We start from the raw sequence: 21,617 nt of genomic DNA on the forward strand, positions 1-21,617 counted from the left end.
CTGACTTTAAAACACCTTATGTCAATGTCAGATTCAACAATTGTGTTGTGCTGTATTTCTACTGCTGTCATTTGGCAATTTCAGAACTACTGGGCTGTACTGCTGGACAAATGAATAATTCAACAAAAATGGCTGCCATGAAATGAGAAATTGAATGGTGTTTTGGGTTATACCACAAAGTTTAGCTCATACCACTAAGAGGAAATTATGGCTGACGCTTTATGTTTTACAAAATGCACCATAGTAAAACAAGTTTTGTTGTTTTTCTGCAGTGTGCTAATGGACCAGGGGACATTGATCCAACCCCAGAGCCATGCATCTGTCCACCTGGGCCACCTGGTGCCCCAGGAATGAAGGTACAATAATCTATCCCTCAATCTCTTTGGTCGTTTTATACAACAGCACAGTTTATGTAATCACGTCATTACATCAGAAGTCATTGCATAAAAGGCAAGTTTAAATTTTATAAGGTCAAGCCTATGCTTGAAACCACATGCTGCTTTTCAGCAGGTGATCACAGTAAACTGGCCCTGAATTCTAAATATTTGCGGAATGATTACCTTGACTGCGTGTGGTGATTAAAAGAGTTACAGACAGAGTATGTTGCTATACTATAATTTATACATTTCCACTTATTCAGTATTATTATTAGTCTGGTCGTTTTCTCAAATAAGAGGCCACAAATGTTTTTAAATAATAATAATAATAATAAATAATACAAAAATATGTTAATAAATAAATGCCTTAAAAAGGTAATGAAATGCAGATTTAAAAAAAAAAAAAAAAATCACAAGGTTAGTTTATAGAGTTTTTTGTACCAAAAAGATCCAATATTTGTATAAAGTATAATTTTCCATCCTCATTTTCACCATTCACTGCTAATTCCCTGATCTTTAGGAAGACTATGTAAAAGTTTTTGGAGCTGCAGTTTCTTTACATCCTGCTATTTCAAAGGGGTAGAAAATATTAATTTGTATGTTAAACTGTTAAGTTAGTTTTGAGTTCTGAAACTTGCAGTATGTTTATATTGTAGTGTAACCTTTAATGCATAAATATTAAAAAGGAACACTCCACTTTTTTTGGAAATAGGCTCATTTTACAACTCCCCTAGAGTTAAACAGTTGAGTTTACTGTTTTTTTTTAATCCATCCGGCCGATCTCTGGGTCTGGCAGTAGCACTTTTAGCTTAGCATAGATCATTGAATCGGAGTAGACCATTAGCAACTCACTCAAAAATTACCAAAGATAACTGATTTAATTTTCCTATTTAAAGCGCCTGAAAGTAGTCCCCAGCTATGTAACTAGTTATGATATAGCTGGGGACTACTTTCAGGTGCTGCATAATATCATTGTGCCTGCTACACCCATGGTACGGCAGCAAATTTCCTTGATTATTACGCCAGAATGAGAGTATAGTTCCTAGCCATATCGGCCTAGAAAATCGCAACTTTTCATTTTCCGTTGGTCTTAGTACACGAGGTAACTACAGAAGAGTCAAGCTTTAAATAGGAAAATTATCGAAACTTTTTTGATGAGCAAATGCTAATGGTCTAATCCGATTCAATGATCTATGCTAAGATAAGGTAAGCTAAAAGTGCTACCGCCAGACCCAGAGATCGGCTGAATGGATTCAAAAATGGTAAAACTCAACTGTTTAACTCTAGGGGAGTTGTAAACTGAGCCTATTTCCAAAAAAGTGGAGTGTTCCTTTATTAATATTTTGATAGTCTATTTCATGACCCCTGAAATGCTTGAAAATGTTGTTTTTCCAAACTAGCTTTCACCCATTGGCAAAGATACAATGACAGACATCTATTTGTAATGAATTGTTTTGCGTGAATGAATAGTTTTGCTGTGAAATTGTTAATACTATTCACAATACATTATTTGTACATTCTCTAGGGAGAACAGGGGAGAATAGGAGATCCGGGTCAACCTGGCCCAGCTGGTGCTGATGGTAAGCCTGTGAGTACTACACAGTTTAATACAACCTCAAATTAACTTGAACACATGTCGTGTTCAATGCAGTATCCAGGACTGCAACATGCATTAACTTCCCCACAAGTGTGCCAGGATAGAACTGTCCATGGCATTCACCATAGGAGAACTGTTTGCATTCTTTAATAAAGGCCTCCTGTAGTGAATCTATGAGTTTTTGTAAAAAAATACCCATATTTAAAATTATATAAAAACTTTTGTGTAACTTCCGCTAAATGTCGTACTCGCGTTCGTGAGAGACTGCCATTCTGGCGGATGCCATCGTTTATAGGAGCAAAAGAAGCAAAGTTTCCTTACTTTACCAAAGTAAAACCAGTCTCCTCTTGGCTTATATCGAAATCCTCCAACATTTTTATTTACAAATCCTCGTTTTGTGCTTCTAATTCGTGGTGACACTTTATTTCGAGAGTCCACTTTAGACATTCTACTAACTATGAGTAACTTTGTAACTACATGTCAACTAATTCTCATTAATTTGCAACTACATGTGTACAAACTCTCAGTAGGGTAGGTTTAGGGTTAGTAGAATAAGTTGACATACTTGCAAAGTTTCTCATAGTCAGTATGTTGTATGTTGTGGACCCATCAAAATAAAGTGTTAGAAGATATTAAACAGACAGTCTACTAATACTCTAATGACTGCTAGTTGACATATAGTTGAAAAGTTACTTACTTTTAGTAGAATGTCTAAAGTGGACTATTGAAATAAAGTGTTACCTAATTCGTGACCGGCGTTTTGTTTTGCTGTCTCTCCGTCGTGCTTCCGTGTTTGTCACCGGCACCTGTGCGATGCATACGTCCTACGTCATCCACTGGAACAGAAGTGAAAGAGAGGTGTTTATATTGTTTTAAATCTGGTTATTTTTCTTACAAGAATGCATTGATTTGCTACAGGAGGCCTTTATTCACACCTGGAGCCATGTGAGGCATGTTTTAATATGGATGGATGCGCTTTATTTGACTACTTTTGGACTGTTGAATAAAAACACCTGCCCATGCCATTATAAAGCTTGGAAGAGCAAGTGAAATGTTTAATATAACTCTGATTAGATTTGTCTGAAAGACGAAAGTCATATACACCTAAGATGCCTTGAAGGTGAGTAAAAATGGACTAATTTTCATTTTTGGGTAAACTAACCTTTTACTTGCGTTATTTTTTCATAACTAATTAATTAAGTGTAATGAGTCCACTGGACAGCGAGCGTAGTGATGAACCCAAGTGCAGTTTATTTACAAACTATAATACCAACAACCAAACAAAGACTTGACTTGACCAGACTTGACTTGAAACAGACTTGACCAGGGACAGACTTGACATGAACAGACTAGACTCACCGACAGCGGGTTACAACATTAATACACGACAAGAAACAAAGGCAAGGACATGACTACTTATAGCAAACAGAGAGGGTCACATGACATGAACAAACCAATGGGAAACAAGACACATGACTAAGACAACCAATGAGCACATGTCACATAGAACAGAGGAACCAATAGCAAGGAGACAAGAGGGAAAGGGAAGCATGACACAAACAGGAACCATACCTAAACTTCAAAATAAAAGACATGAAAACAAGAACATGAAACAAAACCCAAAAACAAGACCTTACATATTCCCCTCTCTAAAAAAGGTGGCTCCAGACGCCTAAACTACATGAACCCAAAATGTCCAGGAGGGTGATGGAGCAGAGGCAGAATGGGGAGAGGGATGGAGGGCTAGGCCCGTGAAAGGGAACAGGACCTGGAGCGTGGAGCAATGGTGGAGTAGACAGAGCAGGGAGCCATGGCGCAGTAGGCAGAGCAGGGGGCCAATGGCGGAGCAGGCAGAGCAGGGGGCCAATGGTGGAGTAGGCAGAGCAGGGGGCCAATGGCGGAGCAGGCAGAGCAGGGGGCCAATGGCGGAGCAGGCAGAGCAGGGGCTTCAGTGGCCGTAACAGAACAGGCAGAGAACTCATGGACGGCCTCCTTCGCCGTGACAGGACAGGCAGTGAGTTTATGAACGGCTTCCATGGCCATGACAGGACAGACAGTGAGTTCATGAACGACCTCCATGGCCGTGACTGGACAGACAGTGAGTTCAAAAGTGGGCGCCACCACCTCGGGAGCTTCTGCAGCAAAAGCCGCCACCTCTGGTGGTTCTGCAGTGGACGCCGCCTCCTCTGGACGTTCTGCAGCGGAAGCCGCCACCTCTGGAGGCACTGGAGTAGATTCATGAACAGCAGAGGCCTCAGGAACAGACTCGTGCACAGAAGAGGCCTCAGGAGCTGACTCGTGCACAGAAGAGGCCTCAGGAGCTGACTCGTGGACAGCAGAGGCCTCTGGAGCAGACTCGTGGACAGCAGAGGCCTCAGGAGTGCAGTGTGCAGCCCACACGCTCAAATGGCGACCGCCATTACGGGCAGTGCACAGCAGTCAGTGGGATGCCTGCTGGGCTTGAGAGCGAAGAGACCACTGAGATGTCAGCCGCTCGCACTGACATCAGTGGTGGGTCCAAAACACTAGTTATCAGTCTTTTCCGTCTTGGCGGATGCAGAGCTTGGGTATTATAGCCCCCCCTCCATAAAAATTATTTGCAGGGGAATCAGGCGTGGCGGCCATCTTGGCCGGGGACTCAGGCGTGGTGGCCATCTTGCGATGAGGTTCTGGAATGGCGACCATGACATGGGCAGACAGACATGACGTGAGCAGACTCTGGCTTGACAGGCATGACATGAGCAGACTTTGAAATGGTGGCCATGTTACGATGAGACTCTGGAAGATCAGCTGAGACGTGATGAGACTCTAGAACGGCGGACATTTTCCGAAGAGACTCTTGAGTGGCGGCCATCTTTCAACAGAGCTCTTGAATGGCAGCCATGTTGTGAAGAATCTCTTGAGTAGCCAGCATGACATGAGCAGGTCCTAGGGTAGCAGACATGATGTTAGCAGACTCTGCTTTGGCAGACAGGATGTGATCAGGCTTTGACTTAGTAGACATGATATGAGTAAATTTTGACTTAACTGCTCTTTTTTAGTAATACAATTCTATTTGGGAAGTCGTGGCCTAATGGTTAGAGAATTGGACTCGTAATCGAAAGGTTGCGGGTTCGAGTCCCCGGCCGGCAGGGATTGTAGGTGGGGGGAGTGAATGTCCAGCGCTCTCTCCACCCTCAATACCATGACTGAGGTGCCCTTGAGCAAGGCACCGAACCCCCAACTGCTCCCCGGGCGCCGCAGCATAAATGGCTGCCCACTGCTCCGGGTGTGTGTTCATGGTGTGTGTGTGTGTGTGTGTGTTTGTTCACTTCTCACTGCTGTGTGTGTGCACTTGGATGGGTTAAACGCAGAGCACCAATTTCGAGTATGGGTCACCGTACTTGACAATACGTCACGACTTTACTTTTTATTTAACCCAGTCAATATAGTATAAGTACCTAGTAACGTTAGTATAGACAAACCCATTTCAAACAAGGTTATCTTATTATATTATTTTTACCTTATAGACTTAAGAATACATCCATTCCAGACAAGGAAGACGCTCTGATTTGAATTTACAACATTTATTTTACCAACCAAACATGTTAGAAGTACACACACATCTCCCAAAGACGAACCCCGGCTGGCCGACCATCAGTCCCTTTCTCTGTGTCAGACTTAACTTTGTTTGTTGTCGTCTTCAAAATAATGGCGCGAGTGGGGCTTGAGGAAGGGACGTCGCCTGCGTCTGCGCAGTGCGACCTGAAGTGAGACACCGGAAACAGAATTACTGCAAAATTATAATAATAACGCGACTAAACGAGACGAAATAACGTTATAACATTTCGTTTTGTCTCGTTTTAGTCAACGAAAATGAAGAGACATTTTAGCATAGTTTTTATTTTGTAAACCACATTTAGTCTCGTTTTTATTCATCAACAATATTGCATTATACATTTAGTTATCGTCATCGTCAAATGACCAGCATTTTCGTCTCGTCTCGTCTCGTTTTCGTCACGTGATAAATGTTCGTTGACGACAATATTTCGTCATAATTTTCGTTGACGAAAGCAACACTAGTAATGAGTCCACTGGACGGCGAGCGTAGTGATGAACCCAAGTGCAGTTTATTTACAAAGTATAATTCTAACATCCAAACAAACACTTGACTTGACCAGACTTGACTTGAAACAGACTTGACCAGGGACAGACTAGACTCACTGACAGTGGGCTACAAACAAAGGCAAGGACATGGTTACTTATAGCAAACAGAGAGGGTCACATGACATGAATGGGAAAGCCATAACAGAATTGTTGCACGTCTCTGAGCTTAGTTTCAATGAATCTGCGTTTTGAACGAATCGTGTGAAGCAATGATTCAAAGGCCCATTCATAAAGAGAGCCATTTACTTAATTCCTGAATGAATCAACTGTTTGAATCGAATAAATGAATGACTCAAAGACATTTACCGCCACCTGTTGGCAGATTTAGTTTCTTATTTAGAGTATCATTTCATTAAAATATACATATACAGTCATGGCCAAAAATATCGTCACCCTTGCAATTCTGTCAGAAAATGCAACCCTTCTCTCAGAAAATTGTTGCAGTTGCAAATGTTTTGGTACTCACATGTTTATTTATTTTTTGTTTGCATTGGAACAACACAAAAAAATTATTGGCACCCTTAACTTAATATTTGGTAGCACCCCCTTTGGAAGAAATCACTGAAATCAATCGCTTCCTGTAACCATGAATGAGTTTCTTACACCTCTCCATTGGAATTTTGGACTACTCTTCTTTTGCAAACTGCTCCAGGTCATTCAGATTTGAAGGATGCCTTCTCCCAACTTCTGTTTTGAGATTTCTCCACAGGTGTTCTATGGGATTCAGATCTGGACTCATTGCTGGCCATTTCATAACTCTCCAGCGCTTTGTTTGTAACCATTTCCTTTAAGTGTGTTTCGGGTCATTGTCCTGCTGGAAGACCCGTGATTTTGGTAATAATCATATTTCATGATACCGTTCACATAGTCAAGGCGTCCATTGCCAGAAGCAGCAAAGCAACCCCAAAACATCTCTGAACCTCCACCATGTTTGACTGTAGGGACTGTGTTCTTTTCTTTGAAGGCCTCATTTCTTTGTCTGTAAGCAGTGCCATGATGTCATTTACGAAAAAGCTCTACTTTTGTCTCATCAAACACTCAGTTCAAGGATGCCTACAAAGCCCGCTCACTACTGGCTTTTGGCAAATCGGGCCATGCCGCCATTTTTCTAACACCGGGATACAAACAAAGGCTCGTTCAGTAACCTCCGGTGCAGAGAGTAGTGACGCGCTGGTCCTCCCACTCAGAGACTATGCTGCAGGCGGCGCTTGATGACGTCGACTGGGACATGTTCCGGGCGAGTTCTTCTGACGTCAGCGAGTTCACGGATGTAGCATTAAGCTTCGTAAACACGCTAACCGAGCAAGCTACAGAAACAATAACGATAAGGACATTCTCCAATCAGAAACTGTGGGTGGACAGAACAATCCGTGCCGCGGTTAACACACGCACTGCCGCTTACAATGAGGCTCTTCTGTCTGGGAATACGAGTGAGTACAAAGCATCGTGCTATGCTCTCCGTCGTGCAGTAAGAGCCGCTAAACACAGATACAGAGAGAGAATTGAGTCTCATTTCCAGCTCAACGACTCTCGACGGATGTGGCAGGGACTGAGGACCATTTGTGACTTCGGAAACAAATCCTCCACGGAGGTGAGAGCAGATCCGTTGCTGGCCGACCAGTTAAACATCTTCTACGGCCGCTTCGATGGCAACGGCGGTGGCGCGTTTCTGCCGACCAGCGCGTCAGGAAGCAGCAGGCAGAGCAGCGATGATCCTGTAATCACCGTGTCGGAGGATGAGGTTCGGAGGGCGCTAAAGAGAGTGAACGTCAGGAAAGCAGCCGGACCTGATGGGATAACCGGCCGTGTTCTGAGGTCCTGCGCCGATCAGCTGGCTGGTTTGTTCACTTCTATCTTTAATGAGTCCCTTGCTACCTCCGTGGTTCCCACCTCATTCAAAAAATCCATCATTATCCCTGTGCCAAAGAACAATAAACCCTCTTGCCTGAATGACTATCGCCCAGTTGCCCTCACATCTATAGTCATGAAGGTTTTTGAGAGACTTGTAAAGAGCCACATTTGTTCCTCCATCCCTGATACTCTGGACCCTCTTCAGTTTGCCTATCGCCCAAACAGATCCACGGACAATGCCATTTCTCACGTTCTCCACTCTTCCCTCACACACTTGGACAGCAACAATGGGAATTATGTAAGGCTGCTATTCATTGACTATAGCTCAGCTTTCAACACTATAGTCCCCATCAAGCTGGCATCTAAACTCACAGACCTCGGCCTAAACTCCTCACTCTGTGACTGGATTCAAGACTTCCTCACCGGCAGCCCTCAAGTGGTGAAAGTTGGCCAGTTCACCTCAAACTCCATCACTCTGAACATAGGAGCTCCACAGGGCTGTGTCCTGAGTCCCCTGCTCTACTCTCTCTACACGCATGACTGCGTGTCCTCTCACAGCTCCACATCTATTGTCAAATTCGCTGATGATACTGTGGTTCTGGGCCTCATCTCCAACAATGATGAGACCGCATACTTGGATGAGGTAGAGAGTCTCACATCATGGTGCCAGGACAACTGTCTCTCTCTGAATGTGAGCAAAACTAAAGAGCTGATCATGGACTTTAGGAAGAGACAGCAGCAGCCCTACACTCCTCTTATGATCAGTGGGACCCCTGTGGAGAGGGTGAGCAGCTTCAAGTACCTCGGTGTAAACATCTCCGAGAACCTGACTTGGACTACACACATCCAAACACAGGTCAAGAAAGCCAGACAAAGACTGTACCATCTGCGACAGCTGAGGAAATTCAGGGTCTCACCAGCAATCCTGAAAACTTTCTATTCAGGGACCATAGAAAGTGTATTGACTCAGTGCATCTCAGTGTGGTATGGAAACAGCTCCAATCAGGACTGCAAAGCACTACAGAGAGTTGTGCGCTTAGCTGAGCGCATCTCAGGGTCTGCTCTCCCCTCTCTGCAGGACATCTACCTCAAACGCTGCAAAAATAGAGCTGTTAAAATCTTCAAGGACTCAAATCACCCTGGTAACCATCTATTCACATTGCTTCCATCTGGTGAGCGCTTCCGTAGCCTGATGGCAAAAACTGAGAGACTTAGGAGGAGCTTCTTCCCCCAGGCCATCAGGCTCCTAAACTCTAACTCTGTGTCATAACATCACTTGACTCCATGTAAATATCACCATATCAATAAGCTAGTCATAATTTTTCTCTACCTCATATTGCTTCTATTTAAATACCCTGTACAACATTTTTGCACATTCCTCTTATTACTATTTAAGTCAACAACATACTGACCTGCACATTTATATTTATATTTTTTATCTTATCTTTTATTTTATTTTATTCTTTTATTTTATTTTTTCTACTTTTCTTCTCTTAATATTTGTATACTTTATAATTGCACTGTCCTTGAAGCGGACCTGACCTACATTTCACTGCTGGTTATACTCTGTATAATTGTGTATGTGACAAATAAAACTCTTGAATCTTGAATCTTGAATCATCGGCCCACAGTATGTTCTCCCAGAAGGATTGTGGTTTTGTCACATAAGTTTTGGCAAACTCCAATCTCGCTTTTTTATGCCTTTGTGTCAGCAGTGGTGTTCTCCTGGGTCTCCTACCATAGCGTCCCTTTTCATTCAGATGGTGACTGTTGTAACCTGTGTCTGCAGATCAGCTTGAATTTGTTTGGAAGTTAATCGGGGATTCTATATCCACGATTCATACAATCATACGTTGTAATTTTTCATTAATTTTGCTCTTCCGTCCACTTCCAGGGAGGTTAGCTACAGTGCCATGGGCTGTAAACCTCTTGACGATATTGCGCACAGTGGACACAGGAACAGGAAGTCTCTGGACTTGTAGCCTTGAGATTGTCCATGTTTTTCCACAATTTTTTTCTCTCAAATCCACAGAATACTCTTTACACTTCTTTCTTTTTTCCATGCTCAGTGTGACACACAACACAAAGGATGAGTCAACTTTTCCCCATTTTAACTGGTTGCAAGTGTGATTATTATATTGCCCACACCTGTTACTTGCCACAGGTGTGTCTAAATACAAATTACAGGAGCATCACTTGCCAATAATTTTGTCCAGTCCATTTTTGAGTTCTGTGTGAAATTTTATTAAGTTTGACTCTTCTTCTCTGTTTGTGTTGTTGCAGTGCAAACAAAAACAATAGGCACGTGAATACCAAAACATTTGCAATTGGAACAATTTTCTGCAAAGGTGCCGACATTTTTGGCCATGACTGTATATATATATATATATATATATATATATATAAAATAAAACATTAAAGGGATAGTTAACCTAAAAAGTTTAATTCTGTCATTATTTACTCACCCTCATGTTGTTTTGAACCTTTCGTTTGTGGAACATAAAAGAAGGTATTTTGAAGACTGTTGATAGCAAAGCTGGTTTGGTTACTAATAACTTTCATTGTATGAACAAAAATTACTGAGATGTTTCTCAAATTATCTTATTTTATGTTCTATAGTTTACATTAGGGCGGTGTAGCCTAAATGTTCATGTGTAATAAATTTTATGTTGAATCAAATAAAATATTTCCTTCTAAAGTGAAGTGACACGTTGCCAAGTATGATGACCCATACTCGGAATTTGTGAGTGAGTGAGTGAGTGAAGTGACATTCAGCCAAGTATGGTGACCCATACTCGGAATTCGTGCTCTGCATTTAACCCATCCAACGTGCACACACACAGCAGTGAACACACACACACACACCGTGAACATACACCCGGAGCAGTGGGCAGCCATTTATGCTGCGGCGCCCGGGGAGCAGTTGGGGGTTCGGTGCCTTGCTCAAGGGCACCTCAGTCGTGGTACTGAGGGTGGAGAGAGCGCTGGACATTCACTCCCCCCACCTACAATTCCTGCCGGCCGGAGACTCGAACCCGCAACCTTCGGATTACAAGTCCGACTCTCTAACCATTAGGCCACAACTTGTACTCTGCATTTAACCCATCCAACGTGCACACGCACAGCAGTGAACACACACACACCGTGAACACACACCCGGAGCAGTGGGCAGCCATTTTATGCTGCGGCGCCCGAGGAGCTGTTGGGAGTTCGGTGCCTTGCTTAAGGGCACCTCAGTCGTGGTATTGAGGGTGGAGAGAGCGCTGGACATTCACTCCCCCCACCTACAATCCCTGCAGGCCCGAGACTCGAACCCGCAACCTTTGGATTACGAGTCCGACTCTCTAACCATTAGGCCACAACTTCCCCATTAAACCTACTATTTGAAATGTTTAATTGATACTTTCTCATTTAACACAAAATAAGCTTTAAATAATAATTTATGGGTATTTTCACAGTCAAATTTATTTTGCAATTAATTAGATTAATTAATCAAAATATAATGTAATTAATTTGATTAATTAGGCAAAATGAGTCCCATAACAGAGTCTGATTGTCCAAATGAGCCAGCAGGATGGGCTGGGAAGAGCTAGACGGTCTCCACAGTGGGGCAAAGAGGAGCAATGGACTCTGACCTGGGAAGCTTTGCATCCCAAGGAAGTAGTGAGTGCATGATAGTCATTACCTGGCTCCTTGCTCCATGGATCCTGCAAGGGAGTACCTAGAGTTGCATGAGGAAGCAGCATGTCCCCAAAATAAGAGCTCTTAGCCTGTGACGTTTGAAGTGTTGAGGCTGGGAGTGATGAGGTTTTGCATTGCTCACTGTCAGGCTGCACCAGATGTGACAGAGAGACTTAGGAAACTGCTCTTTCATAGAGAATCTATGAAACAGAATGAAACAGAAGACTCTCCACCCATCCCTCCTCCAGGGGAAGGAGCAGTGTTTTCACTAACTCCTGTAAAAGAGCAGCCCCCCCCCCCTCTCTGGGTTGCCCATCTCAGGGCCACTTCATTGCCTCTTGGAGGGTGGGTTTAGTGGCAAGACGGGCTGCATAACCTTCCTGCAGGTGGCTTCATGTTGGTTCTGGCCGTGCCAGGGCGGACTGGGGACCAGCCCTTGTCAGCCTGGTGGCAGTGGTCACATACCAAGGCAGAATATGTTTGATGGCGCCGGTGAGATCGGCTGCCGTCACGACTGCTCCAACCAAACTTTGTCTTCTTTGTTATTTTTTCGTATTGTTAACTATAAACACCGGTTTCTTTTTGTAAGATGGCCATTCTTACATACGACAGGGCCACTCTTATTTCTATTGGTGCACAATGCACTAACCTTTCGCCGTTTTTGAACCCGGACCCATCCTGGCCGAGCGAGATCCTGAGGAGGAACAAAGGACCCGACCCGTACCGGCGTCCTCGAGGGAAACGAACCGGCGTCAGGAACAGGCTGAGGGCGCGCGCACACCGCGCTCCCCTACCAAGTGTCCTGCTCGCCAATGTCCAGTCGCTGGATAACAAACTCGATGACCTCAGGGCAAGAGTCAAGTTCCAGAGGGACATTCGGGACTGCAACCTTCTCTGCTTCACTGAGACATGGCTGAACCCAGCGGTACCAGACCACGCCATCCAGCCGGCCGAGTTCTTCTCGGTTTACCGCATGGACAGAACGCTGGACTCGGGGAAGACTAGGGGAGGTGGAGTATGTCTGATGGTGAACAACCACTGGTGCGACAGCGCGAGCATTGTACCCCTCTCACGCTCCTGCACACCGAATCTTGAACTTCTGACCATCAAATGTCGCCCTTTTTATCTCCCTCGGGAATTTAGCTCGGTCATCGTCAGTGCCGTTTATTTTCCACCTCAAGCGGACACGGACACTGCGATATGGGATTTACATGAAACACTACACCTTCACCAGACACAGCACCGGGACGCCGCATTCATTGTTTTGGGAGATTTCAACAGTGCCAACCTCAAGCGTGCACTGCCGAACTTCCATCAGCACATCAGCTGCCCCACCAGGGGCGAAAGGACATTAGATCACTGTTACACCCCATACAAGAACAGCTACAAGGCACAGTCACAACCACCGTTTGGGAAATCGGACCACGCCACCATCTTCCTCATGCCTGTTTACAAACAGGGGCTGAAACAGGAAGCCCCGGTGCAGAGGGAGGTCCAACGCTGGACGGACCAATCGGTGGCCGCTCTGCAGGACGCGCTAGATGACGCAGACTGGGACATGTTCCGGCGCAGCTCTGATGACGTCAGCTTGTTTACGGAAGCGGTTGTGGGATTTATAGAGAAACTAATGGATGATACGGTGCAGAAAACGTTTCCCATCAGGACGTTTCCCAACCAGAAGCCGTGGGTGGATAAAACCATCCGCGATGCCCTGAGATCCCGCTCCGCTGCCTACAACACAGGGCTCATCACCGGGAACATGGATGATTACAAGGCTGCATCTTACAGCGTGCGCAGATTGATGAAGGAGGCGAAGCAGCGCTACGGGAGGAAACTAGAGTCGCAATTCCAACATGGCGACTCTAGAACCATCACGGACTATAAAACACCACCCTCCAGATCGGGGAATGCGGACGCTTCTCTGGCTGACGAGCTGAACACTTTTTATGCTCGCTTCGAGGCTGCAGCTAATCACGCTAACGGCGCTAGCAGTGCTAACTGCATGCACGCTGAGGAAACCGGTGAGGACAACGTGTTCACCATCACGGAGCATGACGTGAGGAGGGCATTCAGGAGAGTGAACATCAGGAAGGCAGCAGGACCAGATGGCATCACAGGTCGGGTTCTGAAGGCCTGCGCTGACCAGCTAGCACCGGTGTTCACCGAGATCTTCAACCTCTCCTTGGAACAGTCCATAGTCCCCTCATGCTTTAAGCAGTCCACCATTGTTCCTGTCCCCAAGAAACCGCAGCCCACCTGCCTAAACGACTATCGCCCTGTAGCCCTCACATCAGTGGTGATGAAGTGCTTTGAGAGACTGGTCAGAGACTTCATCATTGCATCACTACCAGACACACTGGATCCACTACAGTTTGCATACAGGCATAACCGCTCCACGGAGGATGCCATCTCACACCTCCTCCACACCACAACAAGTCACCTGGACTGCAGAAAAGGGAATTATGTAAAAATGCTGTTTGTGGACTACAGTTCAGCGTTTAACACCATAATTCCCTCCACACTCACCTCCAAGTTGGAGGTCCTTGGTCTCAGCACATACTTGTGCCAATGGATCTCCAGCTTCCTGAAGGACAGACAGCAAGCCGTACGGATGGGTAAACACACCTCATCCTCCATCACCCTAAGCACTGGAGCCCCTCAAGGTTGTGTTCTGAGCCCCCTGCTGTACTCACTGTACACTTATGACTGTGTGGCCACTTCCAACTCCACCACCATCATCAAGTTTGCTGATGACACTGTTGTGTTGGGCCTGATCTCAGACAACGACGAGACGGCCTACATACAGGAGATTAAGAACCTGGAGAGTTGGTGCCAGGTGAATAGTCTACACCTGAACATCAGCAAAACTAAGGAGCTGATAGTGGACTTCAGTACGACGCAGGAGCGGTCATACCAGCCGATCACGATCAGCGGGACTCCAGTGGAGAGAGTGGACAGCTTCAGATACCTGGGTGTTCACATCACACAGGACTTGACTTGGTCCTGTCATACCAGCACCCTGGTGAAGAAGGCCAGGCAGCGTCTGTACCATCTGAGACGCTTAAAGGACTTTAGACTTCCCTCTCGGGTGCTTAAGACTTTTTACACCTGCACCATCGAGAGCGTCCTGACGGGCAGCATCACTTCCTGGTTCGGGAACTGCACTATGCAGGACAGACGAGCCCTCCAGAGGGTGGTGCGTTCAGCGGAACGTACCATTCACACCGAGCTCCCTGACCTGCAGGAGATCTACAGCAAGTGGTGCCTGACCAGGGCCAGGAAGATAGTGAAGGACCTCAGCCATCCCAACAATGGACTCTTTTCTCTGCTGCGTTCAGGGAGGCGCTTCCGCTGCATGAAGGCGAACACAGAGAGAATGAGGAGGAGCTTCTTGCCGCAGGCCATTCGGAGTCTTAACCTCTCTCCACTCTAAGCACATCACCCCACACTTCCACTTTGCACATTTTCATTACATCTGCACTAATTTGTAGAAGGTCACGTAAGGATAAATGAGTGGGACTTACATACCATTTGTCTTTAGTATTCCTTTTACTCACTTACACACTTTACTGCACTGCACAGCACACAGACACTTTATCACTGACATACACTTTACTTTTACAGAATCTATATAGAATCATATTCTATTTTATTCTTCATATCTATTTTTATTCTCATATCTATTTGTTATTTTATTTTATTGCTAGTTTATTTCTATATAGAATCAGAATCAGAATCAGAAACTTTATTGCCATTGTCTGCAAACACAATGGTCACTGCAGCCACCCGGATCCAGTCCATATCCAGATCAGATGGTGGATCATATATATGTTTACTGTACTTTTTCTATTTGCTATTTGAATTTTTGTAAACTTGAGGTTTTTTCTTAATTTTGTTGGACAGTCGTACAATACATTTCACTACATGTCGTACTATGTATGTATATGTATGTGACAAATAAAATTTGAATTTGAATTTGAATTTGAATGGTCAGGTCAGGTCACTATTATTTATTTGTATAGCGCTTTATTTGTATAACAATGCAGATTGTGTCAAAGCAGCTTTACATCAGCTTGATTTAAAGCTGGGTGGCTTTACTTCAGCTTTACAGTATTTAGACGGGGAAATAGTGTGTTGAAATAGTATCATTCTCCTCTGGCCAGACAAAATCAGTAGTTTAAATCTTGGCTGCAGCAGAGTCAGCAGAGTCAGAGTAATTGTGCAAAGGACTCCTCTGCTTCCTTTGGTCTTGTCCCGATGGCTGTCTAGGAGACAGGGTCTTCACTGGGGATCAGTCTCTGGGGCTCATCTAGTTGTCCTGGTCCCCGTTGGCGTTCAGGGCTGTAGAGGTCATCTCTAGGTTCTGATCCACCATCTGATCTGGATATGGACTGGATCCGGGTGGCTGCAGTGACCATCTAATCTGGATACAGACTGGATATGGGTGGCTACGGTGACCTCGGAATAAGAAAGAAACAGACTAATATTAGCGTAGATGCCATTCTTCACACGATGTAACAAGTACATCGGGTGTTTTGGGAAGTGTTCCCAGTTAGGCTAATTAATGCAGCCTAACAATCCTTTAACGGATCTGAATTATAGAAATGCGATAGTGTATTATGTGTAAGCAAGGTTAAAGAGATGGGTCTTTAATCTAGATTTAAACTGACAGAGTGTGTCTGCTTCCCGAACTGTGTTAGGTAGATTGTTCCAGAGTTTGGGCGCTAAATAGGAAAACGATCTGCCGCCCGCAGTTGATTTTGATATTCTAGGTATTATCAAATGGCCAGAGTTTTGAGATCGTAGGGGACGTGAAGAACTATAGTGTGATAAAAGCTCATTCAAATACTGAGGTGCCAAACCATTCAGGGATTTATAGGTAATTGGCAAGATCTTAAAATCTATACGATGTTTAATAGGGAGCCAGTGCAGTGTTGACAGAACCGGGCTAATGTGGTCATACTTCCTGGTTTTAGTAAGAACTCTAGCAATTTTTTGATAACGCATACATATAATGCAACACCTAGCTATTTTGTACCAGCTGGAGTTTGTTTATTAAGCATGCAGAACAATCACCCAATAAAGCATTACAATAATCTAGCCTCGAGGTCATGAACGCATTGGCCTCTGTCTGTTTTCGGTTTGCCGAGAAGTGTTGGGCAAGTCCTGGACAGTGTGGCTCAAAAGGGTGGCTTGGGAGATGGGGGTGTCAAGAAAACACACTATGTCCTCACTGAACATCTCGGCAAGGTTCAGTCAGAGATGCCCTTCCTGGGCCACCAGAGTGGGTGGGGTCCCACACTGTGACCTAAGTCACCTAGAGCCAAAGCTGGACATTGTATGCAGTTCCGGCATCAACACCAGCTCAGAACTACAAATTTTCAGTGGTTTGGCCTTATATACTCGCAGGATGGCCATTGCATGCAGGGCAGAGGTGGCCTGTCTAATGGTGAGCAAGTCTGAGCAGCAAAAGTTCACATCAGCTCACCAGCCTTGGAAGGAAGGTATGTATGGCTGGGAAGCAGCTTCAGGCAGTAAAAATGTCCCTTTCATGACTTCACTACATCCTTATGCATTTACAGGAAGAAAGGCATCCAGCCGCAAGTGCTTGGGACAGGGTGGAGGATTAAACTCCAGTCTGCTGCTCATGGTGCCCTGGGAAGCATGTCCATCAACTCCGAGTCAGACTCTGACTAAGCAATTAGCCCAGAGAGGTGACACTCATCTGAGCCTTCATCCTCACCCTCCGATGCAGTGATTGAAATCTGATCCTCTTTGGGAGAGCTAAATGACACAAGATCGGCCTGAGATGGACAAACAGCATCACTCAGGAGCTTGATGGCACACAAAGCATGAGAGGAGCAGCAGGTCCATAGGGACTGGCCCAGCAGAAAGCTTGCACTACAATCCTCTGATCTCCCAGAGTGATAGTCAGAGTGGCACTGTGCAGTGCAGAGGGATTTGGTTGAGTAGCGGCAGAAGGGAATCAAAGCCTTTGTGAGGAAGGCAAGTGATGATCGCAGTGTCGTCATGGTTATGCTCTCATTACGAGAGGATAAATGATCCATAAACACTTTCTCAGCATGCTTACAGCCCAGACACACAAGACAGCAATCATGGCTGCCAGAAGCAGCCAAAAAACAACCGCATCCAGGACTGCACAGACAGAGAGAGCATCTTTAAAAAGACGTTCACTGCCCATGTTGCGCTTTTAAGGAAAACTGCTCTTTTATTTGCTGAAGTGCTCAGGGGGAAATCGCAAATACCAGCAAAACACCCCTAAATGTGCCACCAGAATCACTAACACCAAGAGAAATTCCACTTTTCTTCTGCTCTTTTAGAGGTGAAAGGGAGTGATTGCTCACGGGCAACTACTCGGCTCCAAAGCAAAAATCTGAATGATTGGACGCGTGTCCCCACATTATATACCCGTGAATACAGGGAAGTGGTTAGGCAGGCAAATTACACTCACCAATATTCATTGGCCTTTTTCATTCTACTCAGAGGTGATTGGGGTTCCCAAGTGAGACCCCAAACGTCAGTTTCGACGTAACAGTAAATGTAACATTATCTTGCAACCTCTAGCATGAAATCTCAAAATGGTCTTTATTTAATATATTATTTATTTATTGTAAAGAAAATATAGAGAGATTTAGGATTCAAATAGTTTTTATTATTTAAACTACAATTTAATCTAGTCTTTAGCCCTATTCGGACGGGACTAGTTTTTTGAACTACGTTTGAGTTTCGATTCTTATCACCTGATGTGTGCGATTGTCATGTACCAATTTGGACGGGACTAACATCTCCATGTTTATTACAGAGGTGGGAGGGTCTGTTTTGTACTGTACCTCTGTTTGTCAAATATATCAAACATGTGCCTGGTAAGAGCGTCTACGGTAATTCACGTTGGACAAAACACACAAGGAAACGTGTTGCGGAAAAAATATTGTCGGCAATCACAGACATTTGCATTCGGATGGGATTAGTTTTCTCTGAGCATCACTGAGTTTGCTGAAAAACAGTAGGTAATTTGCTCTGGAATTATTACAGAGGTTGTGTGAGAAAAACACACATTTCTCTAACGACCCCTTCTGTAAAACTAGTCCCATTCAAATAGGGCTTTTTTTGTTAATGATATTGCAAGTTGACATAGTCACGGTTAGTGTTCAATGATGTAGGTGAAAATAAAATAAATATTTTTGTTTTCATATTCCTTTTGAGTATTCATTTCTAGTACAGGGCTCAGTTACGCAAGTTTGAACGGTAAAAGCTATTAAAACATTGGAGGAGAACACAGTCATTGTTTCCATAATAGTGCTATACATCTTGCCCAAGGGAGTGAAACTAGATAAAGCACGGAGGAGTTGTAAATGGGTTTGTGGGCGTTTGTAGGGTTGCAATTTTGTCTGCAGCTGCAGTTTTTCTAAGCACGAGTTAGTTTGACTGAAAAATTTGTTGAGCATGTATGATGAATAACCCACAGAAGAGCTCTGAAAGTTTGGTGAATGTGCAATAACCCAACACCTGGATGCCATACTAGCAAGTCTTTATGTCTTTATGAATATGTGTCCACATTATGCACATATGCCTGCTCGTCTAACCATAAACAGCTGGTTTTTAGTGAAGCAAAGCGTATTTATTATTTTATTATACTGATAGCATTCACAGATAACAGTTAATGTTCCTTACACAATGATAAAGTAGCCTAAACATTTTCTGTGCAAACTACCCAATTCTAAATATATTTAAGAAACATGAAAATACGACTTTAGTATCAACCACCAATAAGGTAGAAGTAACTCAAACTCTTTTTTTATCTTTACCAACAAATGTTCAGTCAAAGGATGTGTTTTACCTATACTTAGTCATGTGTTTTACCTATACTCAGTCATTTGTAAATGAGAAATTACATTTTATGTTAGAAAATAATTTGCTGAACAATTAAAAATCCCCACATCAAAAACATGGCCTCTAATGTTTCCTAAAAGAAGAGATATGAAAATACAGTATAGTGTGTTTGTGGAAAAACCTTTTCACTTTCTTTTGTGCAAATGTCTAAGGTCAAGTCGCTGTAAGGCTAACTGTTTTAATAAATAAAATTCTATTGAGCAGAATCTTATGAATATAGTGCCATTTGAAGCTTGGCAACTGTATACAGTGATCTCATAAAAAGCAGAGAATTGTGCAACATTCTCACGTCAACAACATTTTTGATTAAAATAAAAGAAGTCTGAATTTCAAAAAACAGTGGGGGTTATTTTATGTCTCAAAAACAAAGACACAAATGTCAACGCCCAGCTGGAGTCACATGAACTTTGCTTCTTGAACTTGCTGTTATTTTTTAGTTTTATTTCTTGTCTTTGTGTATGAAAACAAATACATTTTACAGCAATTACGTCCATACTTCCATAAAAGCCATTATCATTCAGTGCTAATATGTTTGTTGCCAATACAAACATACCTATTATCATTTTTTATACAGACATTCCTACAGTCTCCCATAGGAGCACTTGGGATTAGAAAATGAGAAGCGGTTATTCGAAATTGGTCCTTTTTACAGTAACAACAACAGATCTGAATGATTTCCTATAGGCTCAGTTTTTCATATCAGTTTTTCGTGCTTTACTTCCACTGATGTAGACAGAGCAGTATCCTGTTCCGCTATTCAGAAACGCTTACACAGTGTGAAGTAGACAACACAATCAGTGTCATCCAATTCCAAACCTGTATGAGTTTATGTGGAACACAAAAGAAGATATTTTGAAGAAGGTTGGTAACCAAGCATTTGCTGGTAGCCACTGACTTCCACAGTAGAGAAAAATACTATTCAATGGCTACCAGCAACATTCTTCTTTCTTCATATCAGTCATATCTTTTTTTTTTGTGTTCAACAGAAGAAATATTCTCATACGGGTTTGGAACAACATGAGGGTGAGTAAATGCTGACAGAACTTTAATTTTTGGGTGAACTGCCCCTATAAAAGCCGGGGCTTTATTTCCCAAAAGCAACGATAGGGAACCATGATCGCAAGCTCCTTCACTAGAAGCATAGTTCAACAATTCTATGATTTCTCTGTTAGTTTGATGTGAACCTATACAGATCATGCTCTTGAGCAAGATAACACGCAATATATCTGTTATTCCACACACACACACACACACACACACACAAACACACACATGTTGGTTTTTGTGGTTTATGGGGACTCTCCATAGGCGTAATGGTTTTTATTCTGAACAAACTGTGTGTGCTATTGCCCTACACCAACCCTACACCTAAACTTAGCCCTCACAGGAGACTTTGTGCATTTTTAGATTTTCAAAAAAACACCATTTAGTATGTTTTTTAAGCCTTTTGAATTACGGGGACATAGGCAGTGTCCTCATAAAACACCTTCATATTGTAATACCTCTGTCATACCCATGTCATTATACAAATTTGTGTCCTCATAAACCACATAAACATGCACACACACACACACACATACATACTGTATATATGTATACACATGCGGTATACTAAACAAACCACCCATGAGAAAAAAGAAAATGCAGAAGAATAGCTAAACAAAACATATCTTGACAAGAATGGACAAATACTGAACTGAACGTGGGTCTAAATATACACAGGGTAAACAATAACTAAATTAGAAACAGGTGAACAAAATGAAAAACCTTGGAAACCAATGAGAACGTACTTTGAAACCTGAGACTGAATCAAACATCTAAAAAGTAAGCAAAACAGAGAAATACATTTTTGTTTGGGAAAATGTATTTAAAAAAAAACTCACATCAGTTACTAAGTTAAGCTGACTCACTGGAACGTGTGTTGGAAGTTTTCCAAGTTTTACTTTTGACAAACTTTGATTCTTTTAACACATGTTGGTAAACAAACACTTGGTAACACCCTGCCAACAATAAACCTGCCCCATACAATGGCGGTGGAAGGGTAATGTTTTTCA

At 43.4% G+C, this 21,617-nt stretch overlaps 1 protein-coding gene across 1 annotated transcript in view; it reads left to right on the forward strand.

The window, feature by feature from the left end:
• Positions 1 to 21,617, forward strand: part of LOC306883965 (uncharacterized protein) — a 116,430-nt gene that overhangs the window by 12,613 nt on the left and 82,200 nt on the right. The window contains exons 8-9 of the mRNA XM_079439518.1: positions 273 to 356; positions 1,903 to 1,965. Coding sequence (XP_079295644.1) covers positions 273 to 356; positions 1,903 to 1,965 — 147 coding nt within the window. The remainder of the gene's footprint in view (positions 1 to 272; positions 357 to 1,902; positions 1,966 to 21,617) is intronic.

This window comes from Barbus barbus, assembly GCF_936440315.1.
Source record: "Barbus barbus genome assembly, chromosome: 18".
NCBI lineage: Eukaryota > Metazoa > Chordata > Actinopteri > Cypriniformes > Cyprinidae > Barbus > Barbus barbus.